General features: G+C 37.9%; 1 protein-coding gene across 2 annotated transcripts; it reads right to left on the bottom strand.

Annotated features, from left to right (window-relative positions):
- Positions 1-933: 933 nt before the first annotated feature.
- Positions 934-14,993, bottom strand: tnnt1 (troponin T type 1 (skeletal, slow)). Of its 2 annotated transcripts, XM_081370985.1 has the most exons (15): positions 14,861-14,993; positions 13,569-13,601; positions 13,461-13,474; positions 13,030-13,071; positions 11,260-11,286; positions 10,057-10,074; positions 9,042-9,063; positions 8,872-8,932; positions 8,481-8,597; positions 8,269-8,346; positions 8,030-8,143; positions 7,843-7,952; positions 2,289-2,379; positions 2,052-2,092; positions 934-1,316 (listed from the first exon to the last, which is right to left on the bottom strand). In XM_081370985.1, the coding sequence occupies exons 2-15, from the start codon at positions 13,592-13,594 to the stop codon at positions 1,271-1,273; spliced, it is 807 nt and encodes a 268-aa protein (XP_081227111.1). In that variant the 5' UTR covers positions 13,595-13,601; positions 14,861-14,993; the 3' UTR covers positions 934-1,270. The 2 variants fall into 2 exon arrangements, with proteins under 2 accessions (XP_081227111.1, XP_081227112.1); XM_081370986.1 differs by lacking the exon at positions 13,461-13,474 and having other exon boundaries at positions 13,030-13,077; positions 13,565-13,601; positions 14,861-14,935.
- Between the last annotated feature and the right edge of the window lie 448 nt (positions 14,994-15,441).

Below are 15,441 nucleotides of genomic sequence, written 5' to 3'. Positions count from 1 at the left end.
GGCTACTCGATCAAAAGAGTAAACACAACTACAAGCCAAGTATACTTAGAATACTTAATAATACTTTTAAGTATATCTCAGTCAAAAGATTGAGTAGCCTACAATAGGCCAAATATAGGCCTACTTAGACCTTTCTGTCCGTGTCAGCATTAGTCAAGTCAGGGCGATTATACTTTATTATTTTGAGTTTAAAAGAAGTATACTGAGAGGACACTTGAATAAACTGCTTTCTCGGGGTTTTGATTCAGTGTTTCTAGATTATTTGTCACATGAGGCGTAGGACATAAAATGTACTAATTTATTGTGAACGAACATACGCCGGCCACCAGATGGCGACAGCAGACCAACACGTTCAGATTAGGTAAAAATGTCAGGAATTTTAATTTGGATAATTTTTTATATGTACATATGTATGTTTACTTATATCTCTATAAATGCTGCCCACTGGAATGAGTTCATCTACAAAATGTATGTTAAATCATTGCTTAGGCTTCCATTATGTGGGCCTGCTGGTTGCCTTCATTAGGCCTTAGCTATTACAGCTATTACACATATTTTTTCTTTTACAATTACACTTCTAATTGAAACAAATATTTGCAGGGAGCTATATGGAATAATGATGGTTTATGAAAGAGGTGAACACTCCCTCACAATTTTTTCCTACCACTGTCAATGGAGACAGCAAGAGACTTCACCTAATCATAACAGTTACAATTTATGTTCCTAGGCAAATGTTAACATTCCATTCTATTTCTGCAATCCCAATGGAAACTGGCCGAAAGAGACTTATGAAAGTACATGGAAATGACTTTTGCTACTAATAGCCAAAAATGTGAGCTGGAAACCACATTTTTGTGCATCCTCATGAAAACAGGATCCTCCGGCTGTTTTAAACGGAATGGATGAAGGCAAACACTCTTTAATCACACCAAAGACACTCCTCTCTGACAGTTTATTTTCATTTCCAGTATATTTTCATTGCTCTTCCCTTTCAGAGTGAAACGATTTCAGTTGCATAACCAGTCTAGTTTGCTAAAAGACTCTCTGTGAATGAGTGAGGAATCAGATGCATTTTACATTGACATTTATTCATTTAGAAGACACATTTATCCAGAGTGCCTTACAAATTAGAATAAAACAAGCAGAAGTGATTAATCTAATCCTAGCACATCAGATCTGAGAGAGGTTTTGAACATATTCTGAAATGTTATTCTTTTGGAGATGCTGTGAAATTGTCAGAAGTGAAAGCTTCCTTGTTGGCTTTTCAGTCTTATTTCCAGCGACCTCCGACCTTTCCTTTACCATGAACTTTTTTGCTGTGATAAAGAAAGAAATGAAACATCAGCACAATTCAGACACAATTTTTCTTAATGACAGACTATTATAGTCTTTTTCACGAAAGAAAAATGCTTAAGAAATAAGTATAGCCTAATTTTCACTTAAAGGGATAGTCCACAAAAAAAGTGTCATCATTTACTCATCTTTAAGACTTTTTTCTTCTGTGGAACATAAAATAAGATATTTAATAAGCAAGCCTCAGTTCCCATTGACTTCCATTGTATTGACAAAAAAAAAAATACAATGGCATTCAGTGGGAACCGAAACTGCTTGGCTATCAATATTTTTCAGTATATCTTCTTTTGTGCAGTAGAAGAAAGAAATGCATACATGTTTGGAATGACATGAGAGTGAGTAAATAATGACAGAATTTTCATCTTTGGATGCACTTTCCCTTTAAGGCAGGAATACACTATATGACTTTTTACCCAGATTTGCAGCCTGGAAAAGTTGATGCAGTCTGCAGATTTTTGTCTGAGTTGACAGATTTCACAGAAAATTGTATTTCGATGGGCAAAGATATTTTAAGCTTCTGACAATGAATCCATTGAGGTGGATGATATCAAACATGTTTGATATTTTGAGCTGATTTTAGAACACATATTGTTTTCATTTGCCATGTGTCTCTTAGCAAAGAGACTCATGTTTCTGCATGAATTTATTATGTTTAGAACGAACTGAAACAATCAATTTATTAACTTAATGTGACTTACAACTTTTGAGCGTGAGAAATCCTGTTCAATAGAACAACAATCTGTTGAGAAGGAAGCACATTTTGGATAAATACAGTGTTTTATCTGCGCTTTCACTTTACACTATCTATCTCTCTATCTGACTTTCTCTAAACTAATCACAGATTAGTATTTGCAATACAAACACTGTCAGGTTTCATACAGTGAAATCTTTCACCAGTTTCTCAAACCTCAGTTCAGCAATCAAAGTCACCACACCTCATACTTCTGTCTCTTCATTTGATCCAAGAGGTCAAACTTCTCTGACTCCAGCTGGTGAATCCAGTTCCACATCTCCTGAGCTCGCTTCCTGTTTTTTGGGAGTAAGGAACAGATGATGATGCAAAACAACTATTCATGGAGAATGGGAAAAAAAAACATTCCAGTCAAAAAAACGTCTCAGGTTATGAATGTAACCCTGGTTCCCTGAAGAGGGAACGAGACGCTGCGTCGAGACGTGGTGGGAACGCCTCTGCTTCTGATGTCATGAAGCGCGTATGAAATCAGTCCAATAGCGTGATGGAACATCATGTGACGTCATCTACCAGTAAACTATACAGCATACCTGGAACAAACCGTCACTAGCTTCTGATAGGCTGAAGAAAATCGCTCACAGGCATGCAGGAAGTATGGCAGGGCGACGCAGTGGCGTTCCCACCCCCTCAGAGGCCAAGCCCAAAGTTTCAACAATTCTGGGCGGGGGTGAAGGATCAACCCACTTGCCTGAGAGAAAAGGACCTCAGCCACATCTGCACCATAGCGTCCAGCTGACTGAGTGAGAACCACAGTGGACAGTGTGTCGTCTCTTAAGATGCGAACAGGTCTACTTCTGCTCGATCAAAGTTTTTCATAGGAGCTCCACCACCTCAGGGTGGAGTCTCCATTCCCCGGGCCTCGGCCCCTGCCTCGACAGGATGTCTGCTCCCTGATTTAAAAACCCAGGGATGTAAATTGCCTTTAGAGAGAGCAAATTCCCTTGGGCCCACAGGAGGATCTGGTGAGCCAGTTTGCATAAGTGACGTGACCTCAGACCCCCCCGATGGTTGATGTAAGAGACCACTGATGTGTTGTCTGTACAGACAAGCACATGATGGCCCCTCAGGTCTGGGGGGGGAAGTGTTTGAGACACAGCTATCATTTCTAAACGATTTATGTGCCAAGAAAGTAGATGGTCTTGCCACAGACCTTGCGCCGAGCAACCACTCATGATCGCCCCCCAAACTGTGAAGGAAGCATCTGTCATTAGCATTATGCGACGACAAGAACCCCCCAACACTGGGCTTTGGGCGAGGAACCAAGGTTTCTTCCACATGACTAAGGCACGTAGGCATCGCCGCGTGACCTTGATCATGCGAAATGGATTTCCCCTCTGATAAAACCCTTTGGTTTTCTGGATCCCTATGGAGGATCCCTTTACCACTCTACAGATAAAGCGTTGCTGGAAAATTCGTTTCGTGCACCTACCCTGAAGTGACAAAATAAAATAAAAGTCTGTACCAAATTTATAAGGAAACACCAGTACTTTGTTTAGGCTTGGTCTGTAGGGAATTCCAAACCTGCGCACATATATTCAAATGCACATAACTATAGAACCAATTCTTAATGCGCATGTGAACGCCATCAGTGTTTCTCACAGGTTCGCGTTTAAAGTCTGTGTAGAGAATGGTGTCGTCTTAGCGGCCCCTAATTTAATAACAAATGATCGTTGTGATGGAAGCGAATCAATCAAAACTAACTTTAGCTGGAAAATAACTTTATTAAAGAACCGCTATAAAGCCAAAACAATCTCTGTTACCCTAAATTATACGTTTGTCTCTGTAAAGCTGCTTTGAAACAATCTACATTGTTAAAAGCGCTATATAAATTAAGATGACTTGACTTGACTTGGGCTCTGAGCCACCACTGCAGGGGTCTCGTGTACAGGAGGCCAAAAGTTATTACGTTGGATGCAGCTGGCATGAGACCCAACAGTCTCTGAAACTGTTTCACAGTGAGTGACTGGCCTAGTTTTACCCCATTTACAGCTGAGAATCCCAAACCACACCTAGAAAAGTTGTCCTCTGAGCTGGAAGGAGCACACTCTTTTTGCACAATCTATCTGTCTGTCTGTCTGTCTGTCTATCTATCTATCGTAATAATGTATGATTTGCAAAAATGAAAACTGCTGCTTCTGTGTAGATGAGAGAATCAAAGTGTATGAGCGTTGTGCACACGCTACATTGATTATGGCCAAGCACGCGCCACTGACTTTCGACCAGGTTTTTTCGGTTAGTGGCGGAATTGTTTTCTAAACCTGCAAAATAGCATGAGGGAACATTTGCGCCGGAACACGCCTCCTCTTTTCGCTGAACCGCCCCCGGGAGCGCAAGTGTATTTCTTATAGAGGTCTGCACGGGCTTTAAACTGAAGCCCGAACCCGGCCCGTACCCGCGATCATTTAACCCGAACCGACCCGACCCGACAATTACATTTACATGTTAAGCCCGAACCCGACCCGAACCCGAGGTCCACTCTGTTTCTAACACCAGCCTACCGAGACTACCATTTTTGCAATAGTGTAATGATTGCTTGAAACGGTAAGGCCATCCTTAAAAATATTTTGGTTTGCCGTAACAGCCAAAAAAAGGTCGGTAGGTCGGTCTGTATTTTTTTTTTAACTGAACACCGAAGAATAATAGGCCTATTATAGCGGTGGTAACGTGTTCATGTAACATAGGGTGCGCTGCCAATAACGCGCCTAAAAGCTGTCAGGGAAAAGTAGCCTAATGATTAGTATGTCAAATATATCAAGGAGACATTTCAATTGTTTATTAACAAGTGTTTTCTGTGTCAAAGATAAATTTGACGATGCTGATTCGCGATCTTCGCAGTAAACGCGCCAGAGAGAAATTCACATTTCATTAAGCAGAGCACAGTCTGTTTTCTTTCGTTTTGAATTGTTTTGTTTAAAAGTACACATTTCATGCTTTCTATATATAATATATGTCTCAAGTCTGAGAGGCAAGTAGCTTATAGCCTATACGCTGTGTTTCGGACCAGCTCCAGTTCACGCGCCGGCGACACCGTGTCCTGATTATATTGCCTGCTATAGCCTATTTAGCCTCTTATTTATTAAATTCAAGAAATTGATTAATGAAAAATTGATTAAAATTAAGATACAATTAATACAAAACGAAATTCACTTTAAAGACAGGCTTTCTAAAAAACAAACTTAATGAAGTGGTCAAAATCATGTCTGCCCACTCCATTTGTCTCCCGATATTTTCGGGATCATCTTATCTTATTCATGCTTTTCACTTTTCATATAATCTCAACATGAAATTTAAAAAATATATATATTATTTTATTTAAACATGAATATAAAACTAAATCGTTTTTTAATGACTGGGTTACAACACATAGGCCTATTAGCCTACAAAGAAATTTAATGTCGGTGCGTCTTGCCGGTGAGCATGAGGAGGGAGAGATAGCCTACAATTTTAGATCAATCATATTATTTTGCTCGATATGCCAATTCTTAATATTTGATGTTTTAATGCCTGTTTGAGATCTTCGTGGAAGTTTTAATTGTAGTGCCGCTTTCAGAGCTATTTACACAAATATATCCTTCTCAGTATGAGTTATGAAGGAAGAGAACGGCATCGACAGTCTGTGTAGCCTATGCACATTGCACATCTGCGCACGCATAGGCTACTTTCTCTCTCGCGCGTGCCGGTCACCACAACACAGAAAGCAGGCAAAGCACACGGAACGCAAACTATATATAGCCTATTTATTTTTTCTTAGTTACAAACCCGAACCCGACCCGAACCCGAGGCTGTTCATTAAACATTAACCCGAACCCGACCCGAAACCCGCACATTTTTCGGGACCCGTCGGGCTCGGGTCGGGTAGCAGACCTCTAATTTCTTAGTTAACCGACGTGCGTCTGTGGAGGGAAAAGTCCGCTGTGCGCGGGTGCAAAATAGGAATGATACATGCGTCGGTAGGGGTGTGACGAGATCTCGCGAGATTAAAACGCGTCGAGATTTCTCGTCGAGGTTAAACTTTGTCTCGTGAGTTGTTGTGATGTCAGCGTGATGGAGCATGAGGGTGAAATTAGTATTGAAGATGCCCCTGCCACTTTTAAATCATTTGTGTGCCGGGCCAATCACACACACACTCCATGCACACACACACACTGTCCCTCGCTCACTCACTCACTCATGCGCGCGCGCAAACACACGCACACTGTTGCTCGCACTCTCACTCACTCTCAACCCGTCGTGGAGGACCGTTAAAGTTAAACATGCTAGTTTTTCTGTCGTGATGTCCTGAAGCATTGCAGACGCGTAGCTTGTCGTCGCCCACTATGACACACGAAATGAAACGATCGAATCTTGCGTCCCGACGCCCGTTGTCCTTCACGAATCTCCACGAAACGGAGACATTTGACCTATCGCGCAAAGAACCTATTAAAGCACTGAGACATGAGAACAGTATAAATAACATTCACATATCACAAGTCATATCGACATCGCAATATTAAACAATGATCGCACATCGCAGCTTTTCCTCATATCGTGCAGCCCTAGTAGGCTACTGCCCAAAGGTCTCAACTGCTGCCAGAAATCGTTGACATGCTTATATTCTTGAAAAAGAACATGACCATTATCTTAGGCTGTTCTGTGTAGTTAATTTATCTCTTTTTCATGCTTGAAGAAAAAAAAATTGTTTCTGTTTGAACTTGTAGTTTTGAGAGAGCAGTAGCCTACTTTGATTATGGATACACACTTACTGTTTGCATTTAAAGTGTTATTTCAGTTATTAATATTTATTTTATTTATACTGTTTTATTTTTTTATGTTCGATTTGTGGAAAGGAGTTAGATTTCTCATGTGAAATCGTACAGGGGAGAAGCCAGACGGTAGAGTTTATAGCAAAACATTTAGCAGTGTTTGCATCCTTTACTGCATAGAATTCTTTAAAATAGAAGTAAAATAACATTCATTACAAGTTGATTTCAAAATGCACCTAAATTGTTTTGCATTTTGTGATTTTCAGTTGAATAAAAGACTATTTCCCATTCATATATTTCATCATTGAGGATTTCTTAAAATTTTTTAAAAAATCTCGTCTTGTCTCGTTCTCGTGAACCCAATCTCGTGTCTCGTCTCGTCTCGTGGAGTAAGCGTCTCGTCACACCCCTATGCGTCGGTATTCAAAGTCAATTGCGCTGAGTGCAAGATAGGGCCCTATAGATCCTATGCACATCTTGCATTACGAAAAAAAAAAAATGGTAACACTTTATAATAACTTTCATCAATAAATCATTAACAAACATTATACAATGCTTCACAGATCATTAGTTAATATAGCTACATTCACATAGCTAAAAATATGAGATAATGTGCTTGTTAATGTTTAATGAACCTATTAAAACTTTAGATGTTGATTGATTAGCAGAACATTATTTAATATAAATTTAAATGCTTACAAATGTCATTAATTGAAATGATCATGCACTTCTTGAAAATCTACAAATGTCATTAAACTTCAGTTCATATATAACTAATGCACTTTTTTGTCTATGTTTAATGGTTGTTGCTTTGCCTGCCCTCATTTTAGTTACTCTATGTGGATTATTAATTAAAGACCTTTGACTTTCATCATCTTCAATGTGTATGCAATACAACCAGTCCATGACATATATAATGTTTCTTAATGATTTCTTAATAAAAGTTTATATTATATTATATTATATTATAACATGGGTGTGTATGTGTGTGGTCACCTCAACCCATCCTCTCGCAGATTTTCGATGCCAAGTGGAGAGCGCCTCTCTGAAAGCGTCTTTCTCTTGATCTCTCGTCCAGTCAAACGCTTCCCCCTTTTCTGCTCTGCCTAAACACAAACACACATATGTACAAACATGTATTAATGGTACATTACTGTATTTATGGTAAGGCTCAGTAACCTACCTTGGCTAAGAAGCCACCAAAGTTTGCCCCCATATTGGACAAAACCTTCTTTTTCTTGGCCTCGTCTTCTGCTCTCTTCTTAGCCTCCTCATCCTCTTTCCTCTGGCGCTCTTCCTGATGAGAGAGCGCAGACATTATATTTCACATCGATATTGATATTCTGTATTAAATTCCACCTACAACTTTGAGAGCAATTGAGCATTTTATTTACTATGTTTTAAGTTTGACTTCTAATTTACCGCAATCCTCGTCTGTCTGTCTCTTTCTTTCTCTGCTCTAACACGCTGCTGCTCTGCTCGTTCTGCCCGTCGCCGCTCCTGAGGACAGGTGGAGTGAATGGCCAACATGGAGAAAATTAGTACAAAGCAAAGAGAAAGCTGAGTATAGAAGGTTTTTGTGGTAAATAAAAGTCATAAAAGAGAAAAAAATATGAAAAGATTGACTGAATTACAATTCTCTCCTTGAGACCGATCAGTTCTTCCTCCTCTTTCTTCCTCTGCTCAAAGTGGACATCAATTAAAGTCTGTAACTCCAGAAAGTCTTTCTCCATCCTTTTTCGGTGAATATCCTAAGGTAGGAAATGATATAGATTAGAAATAGAAAGCCATAACTTCCATGAAGTCCAAACTGAATGTTATTTTTAATCACATTTGGTAATTAATTGGATATGAATTTAATCTGACCTCAATAAAAACAAACACAGTTTGCTTAGTCGTCATTGGACCCACCATATAAACATTCACACAGTTCAGTATGTAAAAAGTGAACCCTTCATATTATCTGAGTAATTCTCACTTTACAATTCATCCTAAACTGATGAAGTGAACTGAACTGGTACTTACATCGAAATCTACCCGCTCACCCTCTGGAATCTTTGGAGGGGCAAGTTGTGGGACCATGGGCCTGTGTGGGAGATAATAAAAGCAACAGACTTTTGGGATGAAGTGCCTGAAGACATTTGGAGAATACAGAGCGTGCCTGTGGTTTGACAAACGAGTGTTCAGAGACTTACTTGGGCCGTGGTCTTTCCTCCTCTGATAAAAGAGACCACAAATAGGGAAAAAAGAAACAAGGCAGTTATTGTAAAATATAATTATACAGCATTTCCTGTTCGCCCACATAACCATACAATATGCTGCCCTATACTAGTTGTGTGTTTTTCTGTCTTTTGACCATTTCACATTTTAAAATGATCTGGAATTTTTTTTTTTTTTTTTTTATAAAGCTGGTTCCTCAGAAGAAATATGAAAATAAAGGACACAACTGTAACTGTTCTTTCATGAACTCTGCAGTTCACAAGTCAATTTTTATTAAACTGTGATTTATGGTATTAAAGGTACAATATGTAAGAATTTTATATCAAAATATCCAAAAACCACTTGCATAGTGTTATATATTTCTTTCAATTGTGTACTTACATTATCCTAAATGTTCCTGTGTTCAGACTGTTTTATTGTTTTTATACAAAAAGAGAGAGAGAGAGTGTGTGTGTGTGTGTGTGGGTGTGTGTGTGTGTGTGTGTGTGTGTGTGTGTGTGTGTGTGTGTGTGTGTGTGTGTGTGTGTGTGTGTGTGTGTGTGTGTGTAGACTTTTTTATTGTTTTTATACAAAAAGAGAGTGAACTAACTGGAAAGACAAATGTTATAAGATAAAAAATATAAACAAACCCGAAAAATAGTATAAAACCATCAACTAATAATCTAGACATATCAGTCCATGATATATTCAAAACTGCTTCTTGCCACATCAGATATGAAATATAGTAGCATGTTGCTATTAATGTTTAAATTACATGACTATTAACATATGAAGAATTTATTATAATTTCAGTTTCACATTTGTGACACAAATTGTAATAATTAATACTAGAACAACAGTTCTATGTCATGCAGGTCAGTGAAAAAGAAAAGCCATGAATGTTTCACAGTGATAGACAGAGGATGTAAGTGTAACAACACGATTAACAACACAGAACTCAGGGATCAAGATAAGGAGTTAAAGGAAGTACTTTCGTCTAAAAGCCCTTACCTTCTTCCTGAGTCTCCTCTGATGAATACAGCATTGAAAGAATACAGAAACACATAACAGAACAATGTGAAATGTGGAATTAAGATGTATATGTATATGTATATGTATATGTATATATATATATATATATATATATATATATATACACAGTACTTTTGCACAGTACTGTGCAAAAGTCTTAGGCATGTTCATTTTTTTTACCATGTTGCACGTGCATGTTTGTGAATATAGTGTTTTTGTAAATGTTTGGTTCTACTATATAGCTTTAAGAGCTCACTGGAGGGGGTCATATACTATTGCCAAAGTGACACAGTGGGAAATTGGAAATGGAAAAAGAAGATTTGTGCTATGTCTGAACAGTATTTAAAGGAGTGGTTGATTATGATTTCACTTTTTTAACTTTAGTTAGTGTGTATTGTTGCTGTTTGAGCATAAACAACATCTGCAAAGTCACGACTCAAAGTTCAAAGCAAAGGGAGATATTTGCTTTTAAAGAAACTGCTTTTTAAGGACTACAATTAACGGCTGGTAGGGTCTACATGAGCTTCCTCCTGGGTTAGACATCACTAACCATACATCTGCATAAACCCCGCCCCCGGGAACGCGATTTATAGATTATCATGACAGAATATGCTAATCAATGACTAGAAGATAACTACACATAAGCTACAAAAATTCATCTACTAACCATTCAGAAATGTTACATGTTGTCACTTATTCTTGAGTCTCTTCATCTTGAGTCTCTCCATCTTTGTCTGACTCTGGTTTGGACATAAAAGGCTAAAAGTTTTTTGAAATGTTCAGGACACAAGCTGTTGAAGCTCCGCCCTTTGTGCTGGGAGCAGCAGCTCATTTGTATTTAAAGGGACAGACACAAAAACCGTGCGTTTTTGCTCACATACACATTCTGGGGACATCAAAGACTTATTTTACATCTTGTGAAAAGGGCATTATACCACCCCTTTAAACCAGTGAGCTCTTAAAGCTATACAGTAGAACCAAAATTTACAAAAACACTATATTCACAAACATGTACGTGCAACATGAAAAAAAAAAAAAAGTGTAGACTGACCGGCTAAACCGGCTAAATATTACATCACCCAAAACATAAACAAACGCATGCTATCAACCTTCCATATAAGGTTTTTTTTACATGCTATTCTGATTGTGCATGTCTTTTTTTGATGAAGACGAACAAAGTACCTTGATAATCTGTATACTCCTGCTCTTCTGTAATACAGATCCAGAAAAGAAACATGAAATCAAAATAAATCAAACAAATCAATCTCTTTAACTGATCTAGAAAAAAATGAGGTATTTAGTTCTACTCAATAATCGTGTTTTCTCTTTATGCAGAACTGTTAATGTTCTTTCAGAGATGCACATATCATGAGGCTGCTCATGATCATTATGTTCTGTCCTTTTGATTAACAAGATAAAGAATTATGGGTTTTGACTTGGGGAAATGAGGCCCTCCTCTCTCCGGTCTTTGAATGTATTTTTTTTTATATTGGCTGATTAAATGATTTCTAGGTTACAGACACATTTACCAGCATTTACCACTTTCAATAAGACACCAATATACTATTCTTCTATGTTTATATACTAATATTAAAAACAAATCAAAGATTCATTCATTTTATTAACATCGTTATGTTTTTTATTGTAGAATGTTCTGTCAATCTCTGTCAAATACTGTCAATCATTACTGTACATCGCATTTAAGTAGCCACTTGTACCTCAGCATCCCACTTCTTCTCTATTTCTATTCATTTCTGTTATGTATTCAAATTACAGTGTTTAATTGCGTAAAGAGTCCATCACAGACATCAAGCCAGATATTTTTACTTTTATCTCACGTGAGGATTATATGAAAATGTTCATTTAAGAACTGTTGCTTAGGACCATTTTGGACCATAAATCTGAGGTAACATTACAGGTAATGTTTTCAGTATAGAGGTGTGTATATATATATATTATTATTATTATTATTATGTTTTATTTTATTTTTTAAGGAATCCTTCAGTTAAACATGATTAAAAATATTTTGAAATAATGCTGGCTGATGGCTTCAACAATAATACAAACCATTGATTAACAACCTCTACGTAAACGCTGGTATTTTAGCGTTTAAAATCAGTTCTCCTATGAAAATAATGGATTGGATTTTTACTTCCGGAAACCAATTGTTGCAGTCTATTAGTTTGTCCATTTGCGACGGTCGAACTGAAGGTGTTGGATTTACAATCCCTCTTCTTGAATTAAATAAATCATAAAAATCATAATGAAATTCATAATGAAAATATAAGTTTTCTTAAAACCAGAGTATCTATTCTGGTATTTATGTAACAGGCAATGTCAGTATTTGGTATCTGAGAGGAGACTGAGGGTCTGACCCATGCATGTCAGGAATGCAGTAACAGTGCTTACACATTCAGCCCAGCTTCCAGAGAATAAAAATGTAATTGTTATCAATTAATTAATTTGCTCATACATCCAAATTAATCAGATGCTGCTAGAATTATCTGTACTGTTAACCAAACAGAACTGATGTCAACTGATTATCCGTATGACTATAAGTATTATAGTCTTGCTTGCTCCTCTTACTTATTTTCTATGGCCTCTGGAAGTGTGTCAAAGTGACCTTTGACTATTGGTCTTTATTGAGCATACTGGTCTCTTTATGTGGCTTAACTGTAATTCCCCTAAAGAACCCATTTGTAGATTTATGGGCCCATTGACAGTGTGACCAATCAGTGGGTGATTGAGGTGCAACCTCCTGAACCTCATAAAAAAAAAAAAAACTCATCTCACATTCACACCATTTCCGCTAGTGACGTCAGCGTTGCTTGAGTAAAATGAGTGCATAACATGCTATCTCATTTCTCGGAATATTCATTTTTGAACATTCTTTAATTTTCTCATCAACATTGAGAGTTTGATTCTTTAAACCCTCACTGAGGTCAAATTTACCTTGTCCTGCATCCTCTGCAGCCTCCTCCTCCTCCTCCTCCTCTGCTCCTCAATGACAGGGTGATAAATGAAAGGAAAACATATGTGAATATTTAGTCTGTGCCAGAGAGAACACGTGAGGAAAGAATATAAGTGTGTATATAAATAAGTGTGTGCAAAGGATTATGTAAGTGCACACCATTTGTTAGGGATGTATGCTAGCATAAACATGAGATCACTGTAATAAAAATAACCCTTCCAGGAAGAGGCAGGGTAACAAGCCTAAGCACCCAATCAGACTTGTACGTAGCTCTCTAAAACCAAGTGAAGCTCAGCTGGGTCTCTGGAGGTATCTATAATTGGCCTCTGGGTACACATTATACCAAGGCTTCACTGATAATTACTAAAGCTACATTTTAATATGGGCAATAAATAAATAAATAAATACTTACCCGCTACTTGTTCTCTAACAGGCCATTTAGGGAAGAGAAAGGAATGAGTAAACATTACAGTACCCTTTAAATGTAATGCTTTAATGGTCAAATAGAAGCATTACTCACTCATATTCTTCCTCTACATCAGACATGATGAAACTGGATAACAGAAGGAGAAAGAGAAAGTGAGACAGGAAGGAAGGAATGTCTGAAAGTACAAGCAGAACCACATAACATTTCGCAATCACTTTAGAAAGAGGATGAGAGCGCAGGAGAGAGTGACAAAACAAAAGTAGCACCAGATCTAAATTGTTCCATTGTTCCCAAGTGCTGACACCCCGTTGAATGCTTCATATGAAGATCAATGGAGTGAGAACAGGTGGGAATGTGGAGACAAAGACAGGGTGAAATACAATATCCCCAATATGTACCAGCATTTGCTTGTTTTTCCTAATAGGAACTTCAGGATTTGATTGCAGGAAATGCAGTCAATGTCTATCACACACTGTTTGACTGCAGTCTTTAACCTTCCACTGAGAGATTTCTCTCCCTGTGCCTCATCTTTCATATCAGTGCAATACCATATCTGCTCTTTGAAACAATTTTATAGCTGCATTGTCATCGGCAGAGAGAATTTATGAGGCATGTAGCTGTCACCACTCAACTTGTACTTTACTGTCTCCAGACAAAGGCTTGTAAGCAGTGGCCACCTAAAAAGCAGCCTTTCAACAGATCGCCCTTACTTTGTTAATGAGATTGTCAGCATCTAAAGGGCACGAGTCTGGCTAAATTCTGCACGAAACGATCAAATTACAAACGAAAGATGCCCCTCGTTCTGGATCGACCCAAGTAGGAATAGAAGCAAGAGTCATTTTAAGAACAGGATGGGGAAAGTGACAGATAAAGAGGGTGTTTTGGGGACATGTAAGGTTACGGGGAGTCATTGCAGCATTAATCACAAAATACTGATGCAGGGGGAGATTGCATGAGTTAAGACAAATCTTTATTGTTCTTGGAGTGAATTTTAATAATAGGTCCATAAGTCCATTTGGTCCGAGACACACTCAGACTCTACAAATATCAGTACAGACTACTACAGGGACTTGCGCCAGGAATAAGTATGCATGTTATGACCATTGTTGGCCAGCTACACACTGTTTTGCCCATAGTTATTTCATGAAACATTTTCCTAAAGTAGCACAATAGTCTGGTACGGGAAATAAAAACACATTATCATATACAACTAACATTATTATAACTGCACACAAAAACTAAAAATACAAACAGACCTTCAGATTTCATAAAATGTAGCTAATTTACTGTCTGAATTATACTGATGAATTCAGTTACTTTTCTCGAGATGGAAAGAACAGACTGAAAAAAATGCAGTTGTAGTAAAGTAACAAAAATACTTTTACCTTTTAGTGATGGTAGGATGGCTTCACCGTGGAAAAGGATAAAACACAGGCTCACAAAGGATGAAAGGAGAGTCCCTGTGAATTACGAGAGTTTTGTAATGCAGGACAATGGGTTGGTTTTATATGAGGACAGGGACAGATGGAGGGTGTTAGCAGCTACAGCATAGGACCATGGATGGATTAGAAATGAACCCAGGGACAGAAAGATGACCACCACAAAGGATTAGGGGAAACAGGGGGAATGACCTCACACAACAAACACAGGGATATAAAAAGAGATAGAAAAAACAAAGGGACAGTTGGGGACAAAAATAGCACAGGGGATTTAGACCCAATTCTTCCCAGAATACATATTTTCTATTTGACACAAAGTAAAATAAGGTAACAGATAAGACGACTTTAAGGTGAAAGGATGGGTAGATGGGAAATTTGCTGTTATAAGAAGTGAGGTTCAAGTTTTTAAACTTTAACGACAAAACAAAGCATCTTTGCCTGCAAAATAGCTTGCAGTCTTGTAATATTTAGAATATTAATTTCTTCAGCATGAGAGACATTTCTTCTTTTTTAAAAGTATTCATCCC

The sequence above is a fragment of the Scardinius erythrophthalmus genome, assembly GCF_964197995.2.
Source record: "Scardinius erythrophthalmus genome assembly, chromosome: 1".
NCBI classification, from domain to species: Eukaryota; Metazoa; Chordata; class Actinopteri; order Cypriniformes; family Leuciscidae; genus Scardinius; species Scardinius erythrophthalmus.
Note: the sequence above shows the minus strand (reverse complement) of the source record. Positions and strands in the feature narration are given on the sequence as shown.

Coding starts and splice junctions, on each gene's coding strand:
- tnnt1 (XM_081370985.1), bottom strand. CDS start 13,594: ATGTCTGATGTAGAGGAAGAATATGA. Junction 2,093..2,288: donor TGAAGAGACAGAAGTATGAG/GTGTGGTGACTT, acceptor CCTTCTCAACAG/ATTGTTGTTCTATTGAACAG. Junction 1,317..2,051: donor ATTTCTCACGCTCAAAAGTT/GTAAGTCACATT, acceptor TCTTTATCACAG/CAAAAAAGTTCATGGTAAAG.